Genomic DNA, 22407 nt, shown 5'->3' on the forward strand with positions numbered 1-22407 from the left:
ACAGCAATGCAGTGGGGAAAACACTCTTTCTGTCTCATCTAATTTAACCGAGTAGAAAAAGATGCTAAATTATTAAACAGCTCAAACAGGGGATTACATCGAATGAATATTCTCTCCACCACAGCCTGATTGGTATTGATTTAATTATGAATAGATGGAGACCAAAATAACCCAGGCCAACACCATTTGTGTTGTATTGCCAGACTTGGAATAACAAAGAACTTGCCAAAAGAGGTATCAAATTGCTTTTAGGAACTCTTTTTCCTTTTCAGTATCTTCCACTGAGTTTCATGCAGCTGTTGTTAGTAGGGGGAGGAACGACTATATAAACCAGTTATGGCCCTGTGACACATTCCTGCTGTCACTCAAACATGCACCCCCACACAAGAAGGAGCCAAGTGAATACTGACAAATCCTTCATCCAACTAAATCTAGTCTAGAAAGCACCATCAGTATGCAAGAGAAACAACTATTGTGCCTCAAAGCACATGGACACATTATCTCCGTTCAAACACGTCATTACTGTTTTAACATTCAACATAGGCCCCATCCACATTACTCCGTTTTAGTTTACAAATCGAGAATAAAAACAAATATGATCTCCGTCCACACCAGCGTTTTAGAGTTTTGGAGTTGATCTCTGTCTACATTACAACGACTGAAAACGCACATCTATTGGCCGGTCAGGTACACTGGGCATGCGCCTGCCAGTGTAAACATGAAGCAGATGGTCTCTTCCTGGTTACAGAAGATTTGGCGAAAGAAAAAATAAATACAGACGAAGAAGGTTTTTTTTGCATGCACCAGGAGCTGGGACTGTTACTGAATGTAACACAGGAGTGTGGCGGTGGAAAACAGACTGGGAGTTGTTGCAAAGTAAATACGGTGACATGCACAGTACAAGTGTAGGCAGAAGTGTTTGCACGGTACATAATATTTTAATAAAAATACCATGTCAAAAACCCGGTCAGTAGCATCGTGTTTCTGACCCAATCAGAGAGCCGAGCGTGAGCGGCTGCGTCATCGTTTCTGAAGTCCTCCGTTTTTGCCCGTATTCACTAAAACGCCCTCCGGAGTTTTGAAACGCAAAACGGGGTCGGCAGCGTTTCCAAACTTCTCTGTTTTAGGTCTTCGTTTTCGCCGTTATAGTCTGGACGGGAGGTACAAACGTAGCAAAAGGTCTGTGTTTTAATTGGAAAAAAACTCAGTAGTGTGCATGGGACCATAGTCTAAGCATCAGCATACTGGGGTGATGTCAGAGGCAAAACAGTGCAAAGACACTGAATGACAGTCTCACTCCTCATATCATACAAACCGAGAGCACAGCACACTTTCCTCACTGTTCAATCTTATCTTCTTCTTGAGAAATACATCTAATACTTTGTTTCCTGTGGCTGGGGTGTGAAATCTATCATTATTAAGTGGCCAGCAGCCCTTAACCCTCTGTGGCGTCTCTGTTCTCTAACTCCAAGACTAGGCAATGACGAGGTTTAGTGCATGGACCTGCTCTCCTTTTTGCCTCTCAGTGGGCCATAGGCAGAAAGGTGCCTATTAAAATTAATGGGCCAGTGCAGGTTATTCAACACTGCGACACTGCGACACTGGATCTCACTTAACAAGGAACTGGTAATGACCACTACAGTGAGCTAGCCATCGCCATTACCCCTCTCCGACGCTTTGGCAGCAGGCATTAAATATTAAGGAGATACGTTTCCCAGTGACCATGATCCATCTGCACGGAAAGAGGACCACTTCACAGTGTCTGTACCCCATGGACCACTGGACAGCCTGAGTCCTTATGTATCACAATGATGAAGTGAGCACAAATCTCCAACAACAGGCCTGTAACTGCTGGGTGGAAAGAGAAAAGCAGCTGGTACTCACCTTCTTTAGACGTCCACTCTTGGTGCCCACAAAGGCTACACAGTAGCCATTGTAGACATAGGAGGTGACAGAAGTCATGCGGTCCCGAGTCTCGGTGTAGAGAGTGTGACCGGTCACCAGCTGAGATCCACCAAGTGGCTGGTTGATGTCCAGACCACAGAAAGAGTCATCAATGGGCACCGGCTATAGACAGAAAGGAAAACAAATGTTATAGGATGAAGTATGAATGAATGAGAGAAAACAGAAAGGCATTAAAAGAAAAAAAGGTGATCATGACTGTGAGACAAACAACTGTAATCCAATGTGAGGGGGAGTGACAAAAATACGTCAGACATAGAGAATAAGACATTAGGAGAGTGGTGAGGCTGAGACACAGAGCATTATACAAGAAGACAGCTCAGTAAGGAGGAAAGATGAAGGTGAAAGAGTGAGACAGAAGGAGAGGGTGATGGTCAAAGTTGTGGAAATAGTGGCAGTGTCAGAGAGTGACTGAGACGGGAATGAGGGGTTGAGAGAAGTGAGTCTGAGAGAGAGAGGGAGGTCAGAGCAAGGTGGAGGTGCGCGGGCGATTCTCCCAGCCAGACAAACGTTTGCCTTTCCACTTGGCAGACATGTTTCAGCTCCGCCTGACTGAGCTCCACCTTGCTCTCACTGTGGCTCATTACCCGGGCCTATCATCACGCCTCTGCAGGAAGACACATACTGCATGATAACTATGTGCACCGGCAAACACACTGCATGATAACCATGAAACCCTGAAATAGGCCTGTAAGTGAAGAGGCTTCAATGAACTGTATTTACCCATTCATTAGAAAATAATCACTACCATAAAGTCTCGTTAGGTTTGACTTCAGTTTTTAGGAAAATTTGGGGAAGATTATAGCATACATCTTACAAGAAGAGTGGAGACCTAACTCCATCCTGAAGTCTATCTCAAATAAAATAGGAGGTGATGGATGAAGAGAAAGATAGTGGTCTTTCTGGTGTTTTATAGGGTCAGCTGAGACAGTCTGATTGGCAGTGGCCTCTAAGTGCCACGTGGAGTAAGTCACATGGCCAGACAGGCATTCACATGTATATATCCAATAGTGTCAACCTCACAATCTTATTCTGCCTCTGAATATTTATCCCCTCTACCCAACTCCAACTCAATAATTCTCTCTCTGTCACTATATCTATCTCTCGTCTGTCTCCTCTCTGTCTTCGTCCCTGTCAGAGTGGTATAAGCAGACTATGCTGAGTGACATTTCCCACTCTGGGAGGCAGCTCAGCCTCTTACTACACACCATGGTTGTAAACCTTTCAGTACTACGCAGATTTTCATGAGCAGAGCAAAAGCAATAATGCTGACAAGGAATAATCTCTTATAGTCACGCCCCCCACTTTATGGCATTTCCTTTTATTTCGTTTGCCCAAAATAGCACAGAGTGCTATGGGGTACTCCACTGCAGTATTTAAACTAAAGGAAAAACAGGTAAGCTTATATGATTCTTTTCTGTTATGGTTATAAAAATCAAATGTACTGTATATATGTGCGTGATGCTTGTTTTAATCATAAGCTGATTAGACATGGACACACAATAAATCAAATGGAAAAGCTAGCAGCCGTGAGATCCAGACATTGGCTTATCAATAGCTACTCCCTCAAACACATGCAGCTATTCCACATATGGTCTGTTGGGCTCCACACCATTTGGTTGTGATTATATCAAGATTGTTTAGATGATGTACGCTTAGCAGACTTGGCAGCCAACATAAATCCCACTGGACTCCATTCGGTTTGGTTGGAGTTTTTTTGTTCACCTTGATGCAGATTGGTTTTTGTATTCTAATCACAAATCTCACATGTAGTGAAGAAATGTAATTTGCCATGTCTCAGTCTTTTACACGTGATACAGATTACATTGGTTATCTTTAGCAGAGCTGTGGAGAGACAAAAATAGACTCTAACCCTGTGTGATTAATCCTTATCGAATAACTCACAATATAGTGTTGAATCAATGCTGAAAAACAGTTGTTACCCTGGTCTGCTTCTGTGCTTCAACAGTAGACTACATAATCTTGTTAAACAATGTCATAAATGGTTCCATTTGATCTGGAATTTGAATGAAAGATGAATTAGATGTGACAAGATTCAGAGTTTCCCTCCCAGGGTATATCAGTGTTATCAATGTGAGCTCCCCTTTGCTCTCATGAGTTGTTAATTAGTCGATGGGGCATGAGCAAAAAGTAAGACAGGATGATAGTGTTAGTCAGAGAAGGACATACACAGACAGCCTGATACAGAAAGAATCCCATCATTGCTCTCCTGCTTGGGACTGACTACAGAGATGGTGTGAATCTCCAGATGGCAGAAGGCTGGACGTCTGGGTGATAAATCTTTGATTGGCTGCTGTGTCTGAATCCCCTGGCTCAGCCTCTGTTCCATTCTCAGCCTCAGCTTCGCCTGCATGTAAGCGTGCGTACACACAGTGAAATGTCCACAAGAAGGGAATGAGAGCTGGGGGTATAATTAAGGTTCTCTGCTTTGAGCTCACTGGCTACCTGCTGTTAGCAGTGGACCAGAGGAAAAGCATTGCGACTGCATGTGTAATTTACTCAGAAACCAAGCGAGGTACTGTCAACAGTTAACAAAAATACAGTCTAAAGGGTTTAGTCTAACCTTGATTCACCTTATAATTTGATTGATCTCAAACATGGGCGCGTTAAAAATACCGCACACAGAGATTCTGGAACATATTTATTTAAGAAAGACATAATATGAAACATATGTGCACTTTAAAGCAGCCACACTGCTTGAGTTGGGGATTTAACAGCAAGCAGACAATGTTAGCATGGTTGACATATCCGGTTGTTAAATGTAATTTGTATAGGCTTTAAGATTTCCCCATCCATTGACATCTATCTGCATAATCCATATTATACTATGGATTTATTGGCTGCTCAATGAGCATGAGCTCATGATCTTAAGGGCTGTATTTTACATCTTCTTATCTATGTGGCTACACCACACAAAGCTTGTGTATCCTTGTGTGTAATGTGAAAGGAGAGCAGAACGTTATTGCCTAAAGAATAGAGTGGGAGGTGTAGCTTTGCAGGTAACGGTTGGCATCCTTCAGAGCACACTGAGATGATTGGGGATTCTTCTGAGGAAACTGGAAAAAGGCTCTAATTTGAGCTCCCACAGATAGAAAGCCTCCCAACCTCAGAATTTTCACCACTATATACCACCATTTCACCTTCTTCCGCCTACTCTCCTTCTTCCAACCTCTTCTCCTGCCTACTCAGTGGAGCTAATAAAACCCAGCAGCACTAGTTCAAGATAATGTCTCTGTCCTCCTGACAATCACCTCTGACACTGTGCTAATGGGGAATTTACTGATTTTAATAAGAGCGGTCAATTGAGAGACCTAGGGGGATTAGCAACAAAGGAAGCTCATCAGTGGCTCTCATCATTGTGAGGGTAGGGATATCATTAAATCCTAAAAATAAATTAAGACCTACACCACAGCTCCATCACACACATAGTGTATCGATGTGCTGCATTCACAAGCCTTTCCTATGTACATCAAGTGAAGTCAAGGAGGGAGGAGGGAACCCTTCTCTACATGCAGACATTCAGCACACATACACAACACACAATGTAACTGACTAGTCATACACTTGGCAAATCATTAATTCTTAACATTCTTAAATTCCTATTAGCAATTCCAGAATGAAAGCACAGAGGACTGTAGCCTCCTGGGAATGAGAAAAAATCAAGACTTGACAACATGTAGCAGATACACGGCCTTGTGTTATAGGATAATTGGGGATTTCAGAAGGAATAGTCTGCTGTGTGATCTATGATAGCATCAGAGTAACTTGAGCGACACCCCCTGACTACTTTTTCTAGCTCTAGAAGGGGAGAGTCTATTTATTTGTATTGTGCTCAAGGAGAATATTATCACTTTGATGGTTGCCAAGAAAAATAAATCAACCCTAATTTATGAAATATACTTGAAAGTGGATGATGCCTGATATCAGAGCTGCAAAACAATTTGACGTAATTGCACAAAGTGAGAGAGTCATTTGATAACAGAGAGTATGCTACACAAGGCAGTCAAAAGCATTTCCTGATGATTGCTGTGTTTATTTTCATTAAGCCTACGCCCTCAAAACTGTGAACAATGTTTCTAGGCTCATTGAGAAGCTTTGGTCATTGCCTTACTGCCTTATTTTAAGGAAACAAGATGTAATGTCTGAATTCTGACCATTAAAATATACAACAGATCATTGGCTGAGGGTTGATTATAACTCAGAGATAATACAAATGACCTACACCATATCAGTGAAATCCTGATTCACCTGAAAGTATATATAGCTGTACAAGAATTAACTGTGTATATAATAATTTACATTTCCAAATAGGAGCAGTTTTGGCCCATTGATCACTGTGTACGATAACGGATTGTCACCATGTGGAAAATTTATATTTCAGTCATCATTTCCATACAGTAATTGAATGTGTGCATACTGTCTATACAGTACATATGTGTATGTGTGCATGTATAAACATGTTATTAATCAGTGTCTATCACTGTAACTCACTGCTTTGGTGCACTGCACATCCTTCCCAAGCAGCCAGTTGAGCTCCAGGTTTCCTTCTCCCTGGTAGCAGGACTGCAGGCGCTCCTTAATTCGTGCATTGATGTCTCGGATGGTGAACACGCAGAGTGCTGAGTCATCTGGAGGGCGATGGAACTGCTTCTGGCCCTTGGAGAAGATGGTGAAAAGCACATCATCTTGGGCACTGATGTTGAGCGAGGCAGCGAGAACGCGGCCTGGCTTGCCGAGGTAGGCAGCCTGCAGTAGCCGATACTCAATGGCGTTCTTCACACAGCCAATGGGGAGAGAGACGTAGGAGTGAAACTTGCGATCATCTTTGCAGAGGCGGACAATGCGAGAAGTGTAGAAGAGGTCACTGGTTGATCCGCTTGATGACATACTGTTCTCTGGTGTCTCAGGCTGGACAGTCAGGAAGTAAACAAAGCTACCACTGGCAAAGCCGTAAACATAGTAGATGTCAAAGTGGGAGACCAGTGCCAGCGTGTCTGATGGTATCTTGATGAGGGAGGACACAAAGTCAGTGTGCAATTCATAGTCAAGCATAGCAGATGATTCTGGGTCACGGGGCAGCTTCCGACTGGAGATGGTAGGAAAATAGTCCTGTTTTCCATCTACTGCTGTGCCAATAAATAGGGTTCCATCCTGGCCTTGTGAGGGCACAATGACCCCATACATGGTCCCAGTCTGGTTGACACTGGAGAGGTAGTGCTCTTTCTTGTGGGAGGGCTCTACTAAGATAAAGAGGTCATCCAATCTGAGGAGTTTACAGACACCCTGGTAGAGGCTGCCACAGGCCAGCAACCGATTTTGTGAATAATCAATGAGGAGAAGCTTATTGACATTGTTGGTAGATACAAGGGGTTCCGAACATGGCTGGACAATCAGAGGGGGGTAGCAGGCCTTGTTGTCATCCTCTGGGCCGGTATCATGGGAAACAAGGAGGGTCAGGTTGCCTGAGAGCTTGTACACACGGTTGACTGCTCCAATATACAATGCTCCTGTCGTTTGGTGAACTGTCAGGTGGTTAAAGACCCAGTCCCGACGTTCAGGGTGGAAACTATTAAATGTTTGCCCACTGCACAAGGCAGGGATCGCTAAGAGCCAGAAGCCTAGCAGAGTAGCTGTAGCTCCTACTTTAGGGTCAGGTGATAAAGTCCTGCGTGTTGCCTGCTGGACCTCCATGATCATTGGGTCTGCAACGAAACTGCAGAGGGAGCAGAGAAAATGGGTGTAGGGAAGATGGGAGGAGACCTTGGCCTTTTTGTTGTTGAAGGCTAACTTGCAGGTCAAATCTCCGCAAGGTTCTTCACATGTTTCTGGAAAAGAAAACAAGAAAGAAAGAGAAAAGATATTAGATGTCACAGTATGACTCATATATCCTACAACGCCAAATGGAAAAGGTTCTTCATTAGAGATTGCTTCAGTCAAAGTCAAAGTTCATCCTCAGTAAGACGATGAGCTGTGGAAAAGAGGAGTGGAGGTTTAAAGAGACAATGGGCGGAAGCCATTATGGTGCACATTCCAAGGGAGCTGCTGGACACAGTCGGACAACGCAGGAAAGAGAGGCAGGTTACAGCAACGGAAATTAGCCTGACCTGACTCATACTACCACTGCTGCTGAGCAAAACGGTTTCTAAGAACAGACCATCTAAAGCAGCTTTGCCCACATACTCACATTTCACATAAAGACTTGGCAATGACTCATCAGACTTATATTCCATTGAAAATGTATTTTTATCGTATTCAGGCATAGATCTTGAAACTTGAAACACAATTTTTTTAAGAACAGATCCAATTTACATTATCATGACATAAAATAAGTCTTTAATTTTGCTTTTGATAAAAATCTAACGATAAATGCCCATACCAGATACATGAGCACACAGCTGAAATCCCTGTGCTCATTTCCTTGAAAACACCAGTTAATTTCTACATTCACCACCTCACTTGTATTTTTTACTCTGGCTACAACCCATCACCCAACTCTACTATCATTTGTCCCCTTTCCATATCTATCTGTAAAAACATACATCAAGCAAAGTCTGCAATTTATGCAACCATGCTCAGCCTGGGCCATAGAGATCTCTCTCCATGTGCCATAAACCAAGAGATGGAGCTCTGTGCAGTCTGTCCCCAGGAGTTAATTATCTCGTCCATTGGAAAGGAAGGCCTGGATCTTATTACTGGAACAAAGCGAGAACAAATTGGGAGCCACTTTCACACACCCCTCCCCTTGCTCTCTGCTCTTTAAGGGGCCTGTTTTAAAGAATCTGAATCTATTAATTATTCTTTTCAAAACATTGCTGTTGTTTTTTTATCCTTTCATTCTATTCATCTCCTGCTGACATGATCAGATCGTAGAGGGATTAATCATTGCGGCACAACAATCATCTTTAAATAAATCAGCTACCGTATTAGATCTGTACACAGTTCCCTCATACCAGCCAACAGAATATACAGTCTGTGTGTGTGCGCCTCATTCCCTGAGTATTATCAGTTTACTCTATCAGAACCAAGAAGTAAGGGGCTAACAAGTGGAGACAATGGCAGTGCATCCCAAAATCAAGTATGATTAGGCGTAGCGATCCAACAAGGGTAATTACTGTGGAGCTGGAGGAGGTAAGCTGGGGAGAGACATGGGGACGCCAGGGGCTTGAACGTGTCAGAAACGGCCCTACATCGTTTGTCACGCTCCAGATTTGCATTTTCAGCAGCGAGGGCACAGAGAATCAAGGGTGAAAGATGTGGCTGGAATAATCAGTGATTGCGCCTTGAATTAACAAGCACTTGCAACTGAGGATAGGAAAAGGAGTGTTAAGTGGAGAGATATCCAGGGCTACTACAGAGACTGTGTTCAAGACAGGTTTGATTAGCAGAGCCGATTTGGGATTCCCTCTGAACCATGTCTGCCCTTTCATAGACCTCTTTCCAAATCTGGTAATGGGCATCTCGCGCCCCCCCCCCCCCCCCCCCCCACCCCACCCCACACACGTGATCAACGGGTACGCTATTCAACTCAGACTTAAATATTGACCCTTAGGGAGTGTATTGATCCATGTGTCCATAAACACAGGTCCTAAGGCCCAGTCAAGCTGTTCTTGGCTTGTGTACTGGCAGAGGTGTGGGAGGTGCTCTGTCCCAGAAGCACTTTATTAGCATGGCCATAAAAGTGCCATTGCCTCTGAAAAAGCAGCGAGGGCTAGACCCCCACCCTTACTTTAAGCTGCCTGCTTGCTGCCATGCTCCTTTGTTTGAGTTTGTACATGCTAGATGTGCAAAGTGAATCCCTTTGGTGATATAATCAGCCTCCTGCTGAGCCAGCTTTTTGCTCAAGCCCCGCAGCCTTTTGCCCTTTCGAGCTTTTGCTACACCCCCACCCCTTAATCTTATATGTGTATACAACATTTAGTCCCAACCATCTTTTCTTCTTCTCCTTTTTATTACTCTCTTCTTCCGCAGTCGTTGGGAGAAATCCATGCATTACTCCCTCATGTTGTAGCAACAGCTGCAGATGCAGAGAAAGAGAGTGACTGAATGGTGTAAATAAAAGGCACCACAAAGGTTATCCATTCATATTGCTTTCGGTAACAGAGGGAATGAAGTCTTTGTTTAAGTTGATTGCATGACCACCTCTTTGTTGCACTTGACAGAGACTTCTCTGTACTATGCAGCTGAGGAGTAGACTTGAAAAGAATAACAACACCGGATCACCCCTTGTGCTCTTTAGTTCAAAGCCATGTCTTTTTTGTGAGGAGTCAGAATTACCGAGAAGGAAATTAACATTTAAATGCAACCAAGAATGATTCATACTTAAACATAGTTACCTACTGACCTAGAATAAGAAGAGGGCATGACTGTGTTAGCAGTGAATACAATAATGGGTAAGGTAGAACAAAGGCAGAATATTCAGCTTTTAATTGCAAATATAAGTCATCAGGTTTGAAAATGTTGCTATATGAGAACCATTTTTGCCATTAGTGCCGTGGCTCTAACAACAGGTGACTATTTGCAATATCAGCAATATTTTCACTCACAGTGAACAGTTGTCTGCCTATCTCTAACAACACCAAAAACAACAAGTCCTGGTTCTGAAATAAGTTCAGTTTGTTGACGCATCACAATTGTGGTCGCACTGAGGAAGACAGATGGACTGGCATGATGACAAACTGTCAGCTGCTTCAGTGTGTTGCATCACATAAGAATATCAAATGAAACAAGAAAACAAAACTCAAAAGATTGTGGTCATTGTCAGTAGATATCCATTTTAACACTCATCTGACAATCTCTTTGGCAGACATTGAAGGCAAAGAAAGAAGAGCATCAAGTCGAAAGAGACAGAAGAGCACTCATATTCCAGCATGCACACAAGCTGTGATCATAGCTCAGAGAAAAGACAGTTTTTGCAAAACTTTCCATTCACAATGAATAGTCAGGCACACAAAACACTGCGTTGGCACACTCAGCCAGGCTGTTTCCGAGCGCTTGTTAAACAAACTGGTCCCTGTGGCTGCCTGTGCTCTGTCACTGTGTCTGGTTGTGGGTCCCTGTGCTGAAATGCTGGTGATTTCCCCATTCACTGGGCAAGATACAGTGGCCGTGCCAACTGTGGTCCAAGGTAGCTGTACTGTGGTCAATTATCTCATGAAAAGATGCTAAAGAGCAGCAGAAGGGATAGGTAAGATGAGAAAATGTGAAGTGATAAGCTATGCAAACCACCACTGAGGGTTGTGGACACAACAGCCTGAGGGCAGTGCAACAGCCAGCAAACTGAATCAGGACAGAACAGGACTGAGGAAGTGGCCTCTAGAGAAGGAGCAGCTCTAAACCTCTCTCACCCTAGAATAGGCAGCAGGTCTTTTGCTTTTGTGCCTTTTGATTTTTGTCCTTATTGTCCCCACATACTAAGCTTCTTAACAATGCAGCCAAATTTGCTTGATCTCCAAAATTCATATTTACAGCAATTGTATTGAGAAGATAAAGAATATAAACCAAAATCCACTTACGGCGCTAAATCCATTGTAGTCGGATAGGAAAAGGAAATGGGAGATTGTAATTTCATGCTTTGGATTAATCTGTTATTCTCTAAATGATTAATGTAAAGCGTAAAATCTTAATGCTTAAGTAAAAGTGATACGCTACAAATCAAACAGACAACTTGGAACAAAAATCAACAAACCAGCTAGTCAAGAGAAATAAAAGGTTTGAAAAATGTTTAACATTTTGTTCATTGCATGTTAAGATTTTCAGTTGATGTGGCCATTTGCACAGTAAAAATAGAAAGTTTAATCTTCCCTAAGGGAAGATCATCTATAGGAGCCTATAAAAAAGCGATTAGCAGCAGAGGTTAGTCCATTTGTCTTCTCTCTTTGCTGCTATCAAGAGCCGAGATAATGAGAGGACTCACTGGCATCTTGAGTTGTTGAGCTGGAGTTATATTTATACATTCTTTTGTCTCAATAGGAAATGGATTTCTCTGCTTCAGTGCCAGCTCTATCTGTCAGCTTCCAAGAAAACTCAACACATCTTTTCTGCATCCATACATACTTCAAGCCACCACAAGGAAATGACACAGTAGCAAAGTGGAGGGATCAGAAACCACAAGACCTCCAGTGTCTGCTATCATTTCATTCTGTCTGGTTTCCTGTGCTGTGGTGTTGGAAGGAGTCAGTTATGCCTAATATTTCTTCTGTGACAGAATTCAAAATTTCATCATACTGACTGACCAAATACTTAGGAGGAAATAGTTGTGACATTAGTGTCACAAAGGCTACGTTGAGACTTCACATTCTTGCTTAAATGTGACCCGTATCAGACTTCACTGTCTGCAACCTGAAAGTGGCCCGCATGCGCAGAAAGGTAGCACGCTGTCGTACAGAAGTAAACAGAGCAACAGATGTTAGCTCCGGTTAGCTCATACTTGCTAACCCTTCGGATTTTCACGGGAGACTTACGTTTTTCATTGTCCTCTCACGTTATGGGTCACATTTCTCCAATATCATGACGAGTGTTCACAACTTTCTGTCCTTTTCATTACGGTTTCTGGCGCTGTAAAACGCAACTGCCCACAACTCAATCCTCCCCCCCCCCCTCTCTCTCTCTCTCTCTCTCTCTCTCCACTGTGTCCGCACGGACAAGTAGCATGTACGTAACTCAGAAGAGAGCTTGCTGTCAGGTGGATCTCAAGTGGAAGAAAGGGAATTTGTGAGCAGATGATAGCAAGGTAGTGAAGAAGGATAGCCACATGTTTAATTATGGCTTTTGTGGAGCATTTTCATTCACCGCAGCTCAGTCTACAGCAGGACTGTGATAACAGCTGCTCTACAGTGATGTCAAAGTTGTATCAATTCCGACCTGAGTGTCCAGACTCAGGTCGCATTTAAAAACATCCGATCTGTTTCTATGTGACTTGGCCTGTTCACACTGTTATAAAGATAAGATCTGAGTGACATATGGGCAAATAAATCGGATTTGGGTCACTTTGGCCAGCAGTCTGAACTTAGCCAAGGACTCGCTCATCAGAACATAGCAAACACTGCTACTGCTCATTCACAGCCATCATTGCACATGTTTTTATAAACTGTTTTGTTTTTGTTATCTTTACACACTATGTGTGCTAGGCTAGGAGCTATGGCTAAAAGAGCTGTAATTTAGTGGCGCATGGTAAATTAATGTGCACTTGTCCACGATTAAGCATGTGCTCTAAGGGCACTCTACTAAGCACTTTGCATCCAGTGTTTAATAGCACTATCTTTGTTAGTGACCCAAATCAGTGCACTTGCTCATGACCATCTGAGTTTAGAGGCCTGCAGCAAGGCCTTCAATTGCCTTTCACTGAATTGCACCCATTGAAAGCAGTCACAGTACGTTTTATTCCATCTCAGCCTCTCAGAGTTATTACTCCAATGAATGCATATAAAAGATTATTTAACCCCCCCCACACACACACACATTTTGAGATGTTCCACAAAAAAAGCATGTCATCATGACACATGAATAATCGAGTCTCAGCATAGCTGATTATCCCTGAATACAAACAAGGGCACGTGTATTTAATCTTTCCCTTTAACCCTGTCTCTGCTGAGCCCCCCTCCCGCTTCACACACTTCAAACTCTGTTTGAGCAAGCACACGCTGGTATTACGCCTAAAACCTATGATATTCTCTGAGAGAGATTACAATGTCATTGTTATTCTAATGATTTTTGTTTCCCCTCCCACAGCCACCACCTCCTCCAAAGACACAGGCGTTCACACATTCACTCTCATGCTCTTGTACAAGCTCAGGCATGCACATATCCACACCCACAATCAAAGGCATGCACATATGTAGACAGAGGAACACAGACACACATCCAGCACAGACGTACATAAATTATACCATCTTTTTTTCTCAATCCTTGTTTATGCTGACACAACTAACAGCCCGCATGTACTTTTCCTATTAAATTGGAGGTTGAATCCTGAGGAATGATCTTCTCAGGCAATCCCTCTACCGTAGCTACATGGTGTACGCCTCATCATTGCTGTCTGTCATCCTGTGAAAGCAGTTTTCTATTAGGCAGCATTTCCATAAATCTAAATTGTAAAGGGCCTCAGCAAAAGAAGAACGAATCCTCGGCGGGTGAAGAAAACAAACAGAGCCGGATGTCACTGGAGGCCACAGGATCAGATATCTCACCTCAGCTCACACACAGACTGGTACTAAATCAGGATCTTTGATTGATATTATACACATTTTATCAAATCGTAGGGCCTTAACTATTCCTGAAGCATGGTTCTGATGCTGCACGATACTGTCACTGTGAGAGTCAATATAGTGCTATAAAGAAAGCCATATGTGGAGGAATGCAGCTGTACAACATGAAAGGTAAAGTACCTGTGGTGTGGTGTGTTTCAGTGGTTGGTGAATTTGAAAATGAATCATGTCCATATGAATTATATACTCAAGATCATGAACACCTGTACAATCTGAATCTCCTGCAATCCATAGGAATTTTAAAATTCTGAACTAAACTTCAAAATTGCACTTGCATGATACATTACATTTCTCATATTTTAGGATGCTTCTTTCTGGCTATATCGTATGGGATATTTAACAGTTGTTGAAGCGGACAAATGGACTTGGCAAAATTAAGAACTTGGCTGGTGCACCAGGTAGCAGGTGCAAAGGACAGCCAAAGGGGCATTGGTCTGAATGAGCAGGCATTTGCCCGTCCTGTGTGGAGTAGACTGGAATGAAATGAATGAATGGCTCAGTTCGTCTGGCCTTGCTGCAATCAGATTACATAAAGTAGGTCATTAATGTGCTGCAGAGTTGAACAGAGAGGAGAGGACTAGCCATGGTGAGGACAGCCGAGCCAAGAAGATACAGGTGACATTAACCCAAACAAGCGCAGGCCACAGCACAACCTGTGTGTGCATGTTTTTGTGTGTCTGTACTGGCATCGTCATGTGTCTATGGTTTGTGTTGATGTATTTGTTTTCTTTATCAACAGACTCTCCCTGCAGAGGTGTTATCTGCCTGAAGCTGCACTCTGTTAAACAAAGCATGGACTCTGACCTTTGGTGTGCAGTTGCCCAATCATAATGAGGCACCAATGGACTGAACCTTCTGTCAAATAGTCATGCCAAATCCGCAGTTAAGCACCACCAAACTGCTCTGCAAGTGAGCTGAAATGTGTGAGATTAAGCACTCGTTCCATGGAGTGTGAGTGAAACATTGCAGGTTCACAGAGGCAGCCTAATTGAGACAATCACATGAAAAAAAATGGCTTCCATTTCAGTAGCCACACACTGTACTGTATATCCCCACGCATTCACTCACTCCCCCACCCTCTGCTTCATCATTTGTCTCATTGGGATCAAAGTCGTGCTGGAGCACGGCTTAGTGGCCAAGACTACTACTGCTGGAGGGATTGAGAGAAGGGAGAAGGATAGGGAGGGAAGAGGAAAAGGGGAAGGCGAGCGATAAAAAACAGCAAAAGAGAAATTGAGATAAGGGGACAGAAACAGTGAATGATGGCCTGTGAAAGTGAGCGAGAAGGGCAAAACAAAACAGAGAGAGAGATACAAAGATGAAAGAAAGACAGGGAGAGAGGGCAGACAGGGGAAAGAGGAATGAGCCATGCAGCCATTACTCCAGCTGGGTAACAAGCCGTTGCAGCCACAGCGGCAGCCACAACTCCAGAAGCTGGCATGGTACGTCCACTATTATCTGGAGCAAATTTACATAGCCTGGCTGGCACACTCGGGAAGGGTGGCGCAGGCAAAGTGTGAGAGGAATGAGGAGAAGCAGAGACATGTAGAGAAAAGGAGGTGAAAAAAATCTACATAGTGCTATTATTTTGGTCTAAATGTATACTATATGTACTCATTACACAATGAGACCTGTTATTTCACTCAGTAGACAGCAGCCAAAATCCAGGATAGTTACGTAAGAGTTCCAGGGGGGAGGAGAAAATTATGGGAATGCTGTCAGTCAAACTAATCCCCTCAATTTCTCCTGCTACTGTTTCATCTAAAGACTGAATGGTATAGGCTGCTCTAGCTCTGTTATCACGCTGGCTGAGAGGATGAGGCTACATTGGGTTGGTTAACACTCAGGCACTGAATAACGCAGCAGGAAACACACTCTTCTACTGAGCTCCTCCATGAAAAACATGGTAATAGATCACTGTGAATTGCTACATGGTTTGAAGAGGATTGGCTAGACCGGTGAAGTAGAAAATGTTGTGTTGTTTTGATTATCATGAGTGACAATAGGAATTATGAAGTCATACAGACATGTAACCCGTGAACACTCTCTGGGCTAAAGCTCTGTCCATACTAAAATCAATCATCTGTCAATGCAATTAACTTGAAAGTGTAGCATGTGTGATGTGTGATCTCAACTCCACCCCCAGCACTCTGAATTCTGGGACAGTTAGTTGGCAGCATGCATGGCACTGGCACGGAAAGTAAAAACTACACACTAGGCAAAGATAAATAAAACACCCTTTGCTACTTCACGCAGAGTTGAGAGTTAAAGCCCAGTTTTCAGTCTATTGATAAAGCAGGAGACAGTCATTTGTTAATCTCAGCTGTCATGTGACTGTCTGATGATGTCTACAGATGCAGTTAGTGTGTGTGTTTGTACATATGTTGCTGTCTCTCTGTCTTTGTCAGTGTGGCAACGTTTTAATTATTTTAATAATTCCTCACCCAGTTTTCTCTGGGACTCTCTCTGCTCGGTTAATGATGTTTACAGCTAGCCACGCTCCTTCACTGACATTTTGACAAACACAGCAAGACTGTATAAACAAACACTCAACTTCCAGCCATGAAAGGTATCCTGCTGTCACCTAGGAGGCTTGGAAATATGGCTGTCACCAGGTCCATGACTTGCTCTTCCAGTGCAAGCCCTAGTTCAGGTTGTAGTCCACTAACAATCCTAGTCTGCTCAGGGTCAGCAGTAGCACCAGACATACACACTTGGCTAGCTTATCTCATACTCATGACTGTGACTTATTGCAATGGAAGCACTTGTGAGGAGTTAAACTCCCTAACCCCAATAACCCGCTCTTCTTCCCTCCAGACTGAGTGTAAACACCATGCCTGGTCCTCATTGTGTCGCTTGCGCTGTCTTCTCACCAAACTTGATAAAGAGTCAAAGAAGGCCAAACATTAGAGTTTGACCAAAACCACATGGCCTCTGTGAAATAATGGGACAGATAAGGCTTCATGTGAAAAAGTGAAGAAAGAACTGACTGTGTAGGATATCTGTGTCTGTGCACAGCAGCAATGGTAACAACACCTGAGGGCTGTACATTATATGTTTGTACTATATGATGATGATGATGTATGAAATATATATGAAAAACATTTCACTCATCATCTGATAAATGATCTTGACAAGTTTACAGTAAAGTAAGACAGTAAACTTAAGTTAATGTATTGGTGGCATTGTTTGTTATGTAAACTTTTACATGAGGAAGGAAGCCTTCACTCATTGTGTTCAAGACCTGCTATGACCCCAAGCAGAGTGATGCCTGCCTCTCAAATATACTGTCTGAGGAGCTTTACGGCCTATTTTCAGGCCCTTTCTGCTCAGGCACATATAACAGATGCATTATCACACGGTTACAAAAAGGTTCAGCCTCTCTCCTGCTCTCTCAGTCTGTTTCTCTTGCTACCTCTGCCTGGTAGAGGCCCCTCTAATTTCATCAGAGGTGATAAAACACCACAAAATCAAGTCTGCGGCTAGTTACTTAACCCAATCTCCCTTTGAATGAGAGGCAATAACAGCATGTGGTGAGGAAATTGGGTGCTTACTCACACAGAAGGATACATGCCTAGCAAGCAGAGTGTACTGTTTTCTGTGAAGACTGCCCACCACACAGAGAACAATAGTACTCATCTCTCTCTGTGTATACAGCAGACTTTATAGTTATTTTAACAGGCAGCAAAAGGTTGAATAGAACCCATATGTACCACAGTTGTAGACAAATGTAAGCAGCCAACAATGTAATAATTAAATAGCAAATCTTCACGTTAACAATGAAAATTTTAAAATAATTCAGTAGGCTTATTGACCAGAATTTTATGTAATTGATACATGTTCATAAGTAATAGGACAAGATAGGGTTTTGTGATTATTAGAACTATTTATATATATACTGGTTTGGAATCCTGAAAAAATAAAAGAAATGGTTTAAGTGTAACACATAGGGCCAAAGTTACAAAACTGCTGTCACAGACCACAGCTAAGCAAAAGACTTACAGCACATTTGTATGCAAGTCCAACTAAGACTTGCAATGAATATGAATAATAAAACAGTGAGCGCTGCAGTAAGCTCTGGCTCAGCCTTACGCATGCTGGGTGTATAAAAATCCACCTGATCGCCCTCTGGAGTGCGGCAGCCACTGCCAGGCCATGCCAGGAGAGGACAGAATAGGACGGGACAGAGCTCAGAGAGCAAGCTGGCAGACTGACTGAGTGACTTGCTGGATCAGTATGGAAGCGCACACGCATGCCTTCCGGCCTGTTCTGTGTGAACCCCGTACAGGATGCAGCGCTGGCTGGGATATGGTGGAAAATCAGCACTGGCTGGTTTCCTGTGAGCCAGTGTCCTAAGAGTCGAGCAGGCATATTACCTCAGCAACCACTTTTCTATCAATATTATAAACTTATAAATGTTTTAAACTTTGGCAAACATATCAGATGTTTATGTAATTACACAAATACTGAACTACTGAAATATGATACTTCACAAGTACAAAATAATTTGACAAGGATGCTCTAAAATGGCCAACATTTTTTTCTCTCAGGGAATGTTTTTGAAACTCAGCAAAAATACTAAGGCTAATGTTCACAACAGTGACATATAGCATGTGCACTGGAGTACAGGCATGCACAAAGTACTGTGAAGCACATTTTTTACATATGTGGCACAACTGCACCGCACACGCTTATAATAGAATGGGTGAGCAGTGAGAAAGTGGAGGGAAGGAATGTCATGGTGACCTAGAAGGTCCATGAGGAAAAATAGTGTGTTGGCAGAGTAATAGCAATGTATGGTATTATTCACAATAGCTTTGAAGGTTGAGTATTGTACTGTATAATACACAAGAGATCGAGGCAGCATTTGTATGAGCATTATGGTCCACCTCTGTGATGATGCACAAAGAACGAAGGATCAGAAGGGGAAGAGGTCCAATACTCATTATGTTCAAAGTCACAGGGACAGGACGGAAAAAAGAAATTACCCTATTGACTCCTTGGGATTATATTTAGTGGCCTTAAACATCCAGGCAATACAGAAAAACCTTAGACACCACAAAATATTAATTGCCTAGTGTGCTCTTTTCTGCCCTTTTTTGAGGAACCAAGAAAAGTCAAGCATCCTGGAATGAGATAGAGGTGACCGAAGAAACCATGGCGACTACGTACGATGCTTATACTGTACAAGATTCCTGGCTGTCAGAGACGCTCTGAATCTGTCAGAGCTGTATGAAGAGCCGCTACAGCCCGTCCACTACATAAGTGAACCTGGGAATAAGTGCTTCACACTCATTTTCACAGGCCAGAGGCTCCTGAATCTGTCCCCTGCTTTGCTGTAGATATAACCCAGAGATAGTCAGGCCATCTATATTCTTCAGACAGACACTGGAGAGCATCTTTTATATGTGACCACTGAGCCTCATACAACTGTCCGTCAGTATTCTTCTTCTCTCTACTACATCTTGATAAAGGCACCCAGTGGAGAGGCTTGGATCTCTGGAAAGCATATCATTGATGTAATCACACACACTTGCATGCGCATAAGTAGGTCTTGAGGGGGGAAAAACATTGACATTCATAGCAGGACTTGTCTAAATCCAGCTCTCTGTGAAATGGACTGTAGTTCTTACAATGCTTTGACTGCACATCATGTAAAATGTTGGGCAAGAGAAATACTGTACATATATAAAGGGCTTAAGTGTAACAGCTCTCAAGTGGAGTATCCTGCATTGCCTTAGTCACCAGATCCCATTTACAAGCACAGCCTCTCTCTGAAAGCAGCAGTTGCTTTCTGAGCATTAAGTTTGATCAAAGACTAATCTCTGCTAGTAAGATGATTAAAATTAGCATCTGTTTTATTGTTAAGGAAGTGAGGCAGGCTGGGACCATATCACACAGTGCAAAAGAGACAGAGACAAAAAGACAGACAGCCAAAGAGAGAGAGGCGAGAGAAAGAGCAATAAAGAGGGGAGCGAGGGAAAGAGCAATATCAAGAGAAAAAAAGACAGCAATAAAGAACATGAACAGACAGGGCAATAGTAACTGAAAATAAATCAAAGAAAAAGCATTCCCATGCTTGGTCAGTATGACCAATGCCAAACCCAGGCGATCTGAATTCCTCAGTGGCGGCTTTTACCTCGCATTAACTTTTTCCTTAGACCGCACACATAGATGATGAAGCTGAGGGAGAGACTCTGTGGCTTGACTGCTTTAAAAGCGATCATACTGGGCCACGGGTTTAGTGAAGCAGTAAAATGAGGCTTCGGCAAGCGAGTCAGCCCCTCTCCATCCAATTGAGAGATGTAACTGAAACCTCTCGATGATAAGTATGCTGTGGCAGAGGATATGATGAAATTGATGCCCACGTTACAGTCAGCATAAACACAGCAGTGGGAAGCCTGGGCATTTCCTTCTGTCACCACATTCTGTCATTTCTTACTCGGGGGAGATGGGGACAAAACACTGGGGTAGGGTACATGGCAGTCAACCCTTTGAGCGAAACAAAACAGCCCTGCTGCTGCTGCTACCCATAAACTGCATCAGCGGTAGGCCAAACATATAATCATACTCACTGAAAAAACCTGCAATAACAGGAAAGAGAAAAACGATAAAATCGACTATTTGCTACCCTCGAGAAAATGTAACATAGGGGGGAAAAAAAGCTCCATTCAGCATTTCATCAGTAACATAAATAGGAGCATCTGGGGCAGACAAACATGCTGAGGTGGGCTAATTAGGAAACTTGGTGGTTGGTTCACTGCTGTTTCAGTCTGACTGGGACCGACTAGGAGTCAATGAGCGAGTTTTCCCATTAGTCTGGAGTATTACACTTCCACAAAAACCTACATCATCTATAAGCCTATACTGCATATCCTGTGAGCTCGCTGAAACAGGGCCAGTTTTTCAGCTATTCCCAAGCTCTCTGTTTTCTTTAACTAATCCTGGGCAAATGGTGTCACTTAGTTATACCTCTGCCTGGCACACAGTGCCCTTGACTTCTACGAAAACAGTTTCGCCTTCCTGTTCCGTCCCTCCCTTCCAACTTCCTCTCCTCTTCCTGTCTGACTCAGTGTCCTGAGTAAAAAAACCCAGACCTCCCCTGTTTCTTCCTCTGTTTTGGACAAGAGGCTGGGAATGCTGGATTTCAGTGCATTCTTACAGCCTGCCCTTTTGCTGCTTCTAAGAGTGACCTGACCTTGATCAGTCATAAGGTCGATGCGTGGGCCTGCAGAAGCAATATGCCAGTTTGTCTTTTGCAGGCGTTCACTGTGGCTTTTAAAAAAATGGTCATATGCATCCAATATGTAAAGTCATCATCTGAATCAGAAAATCAGTCACTGATCTACACATACCACCTCAATAAAATTATCAATATCAGTATCTTCCTCAAGTACAGAGTAATCTGGTGGATTACACCCCTCAGTGTTTCTCAGTGTTTCAGTTAAATTAAGTTATACATCTAAGCTAGTGCACAGCATCATTATTGTGGAGCTAATTCCTCTCAATTTCCCTTAAGTTAAAGACTTTCCTTTAGGGTATTTACTAGGAAAGGTAACTGAAATGTAACTGAAATGAAATGTAACTGAAATGTTACCAGCAGCTTAGATATTGCATTATGTTAGAAACAGGTCATTTTTGTAGCTCTGGTGCTGTTATAAAATAACTTCTCTAACATAATGTAACAGTACAATGTAAAACAGTAAAATGAGTTTTACAGTACAGTAAAATGAGTTTTAGTCTGCTTTCTTAGCTTTCCTTTTTCTGGCTGGTTGCGTCAAAGAGTAGTGTACAAAGAGAGATGGGGTTTACCTTGACACAAAGCTACTGTACATGTTTAGCGCCTCAGGGAGCCAGGCAGGCAGACACATGGCAATTCAGCATTTCAGACCTTAAGCCATTGAAGCCACTAATGCTTTGTATGACACAACTCACTAACACTGTAGTCTTGGCAAAATAAACAAAGACAAGGTGTCCTTTATCAGGCTTTTCAATGTCTACACACAAGTAATCCATGGAGGATATACATTGCAGTAAGAATATGTATGCACTCAAATAAGTAAGAATGTGCTTATGTGTCTGTATATCTGCTCTCCAGTGTTGTGCATTTGGGCTCTCTCCTGCTTTGCCCTCACCAAACACTGACATTATGTGTACTTTG

The 22407-nt window shown here is 42.9% G+C and overlaps 1 protein-coding gene across 1 annotated transcript in view; it reads right to left on the minus strand.

The window, feature by feature from the left end:
* plxna2 (plexin A2) overlaps positions 1–22407 on the minus strand; it is a 178383-nt gene that overhangs the window by 146103 nt on the left and 9873 nt on the right. Inside the window, exons 2-3 of the mRNA XM_038722831.1 lie at positions 6475–7808; positions 1885–2067 (exon numbers count right to left, since the gene is read on the minus strand). Coding sequence (XP_038578759.1) covers positions 1885–2067; positions 6475–7680 — 1389 coding nt within the window. The 5' untranslated portion in view covers positions 7681–7808. The remainder of the gene's footprint in view (positions 1–1884; positions 2068–6474; positions 7809–22407) is intronic.

This window comes from Micropterus salmoides, unplaced genomic scaffold, assembly GCF_014851395.1.
Source record: "Micropterus salmoides isolate LMB-PRFRI ecotype aquatic unplaced genomic scaffold, ASM1485139v1 Ms_hic_scaffold_16, whole genome shotgun sequence".
Classification (NCBI taxonomy): Eukaryota; Metazoa; Chordata; class Actinopteri; order Centrarchiformes; family Centrarchidae; genus Micropterus; species Micropterus salmoides.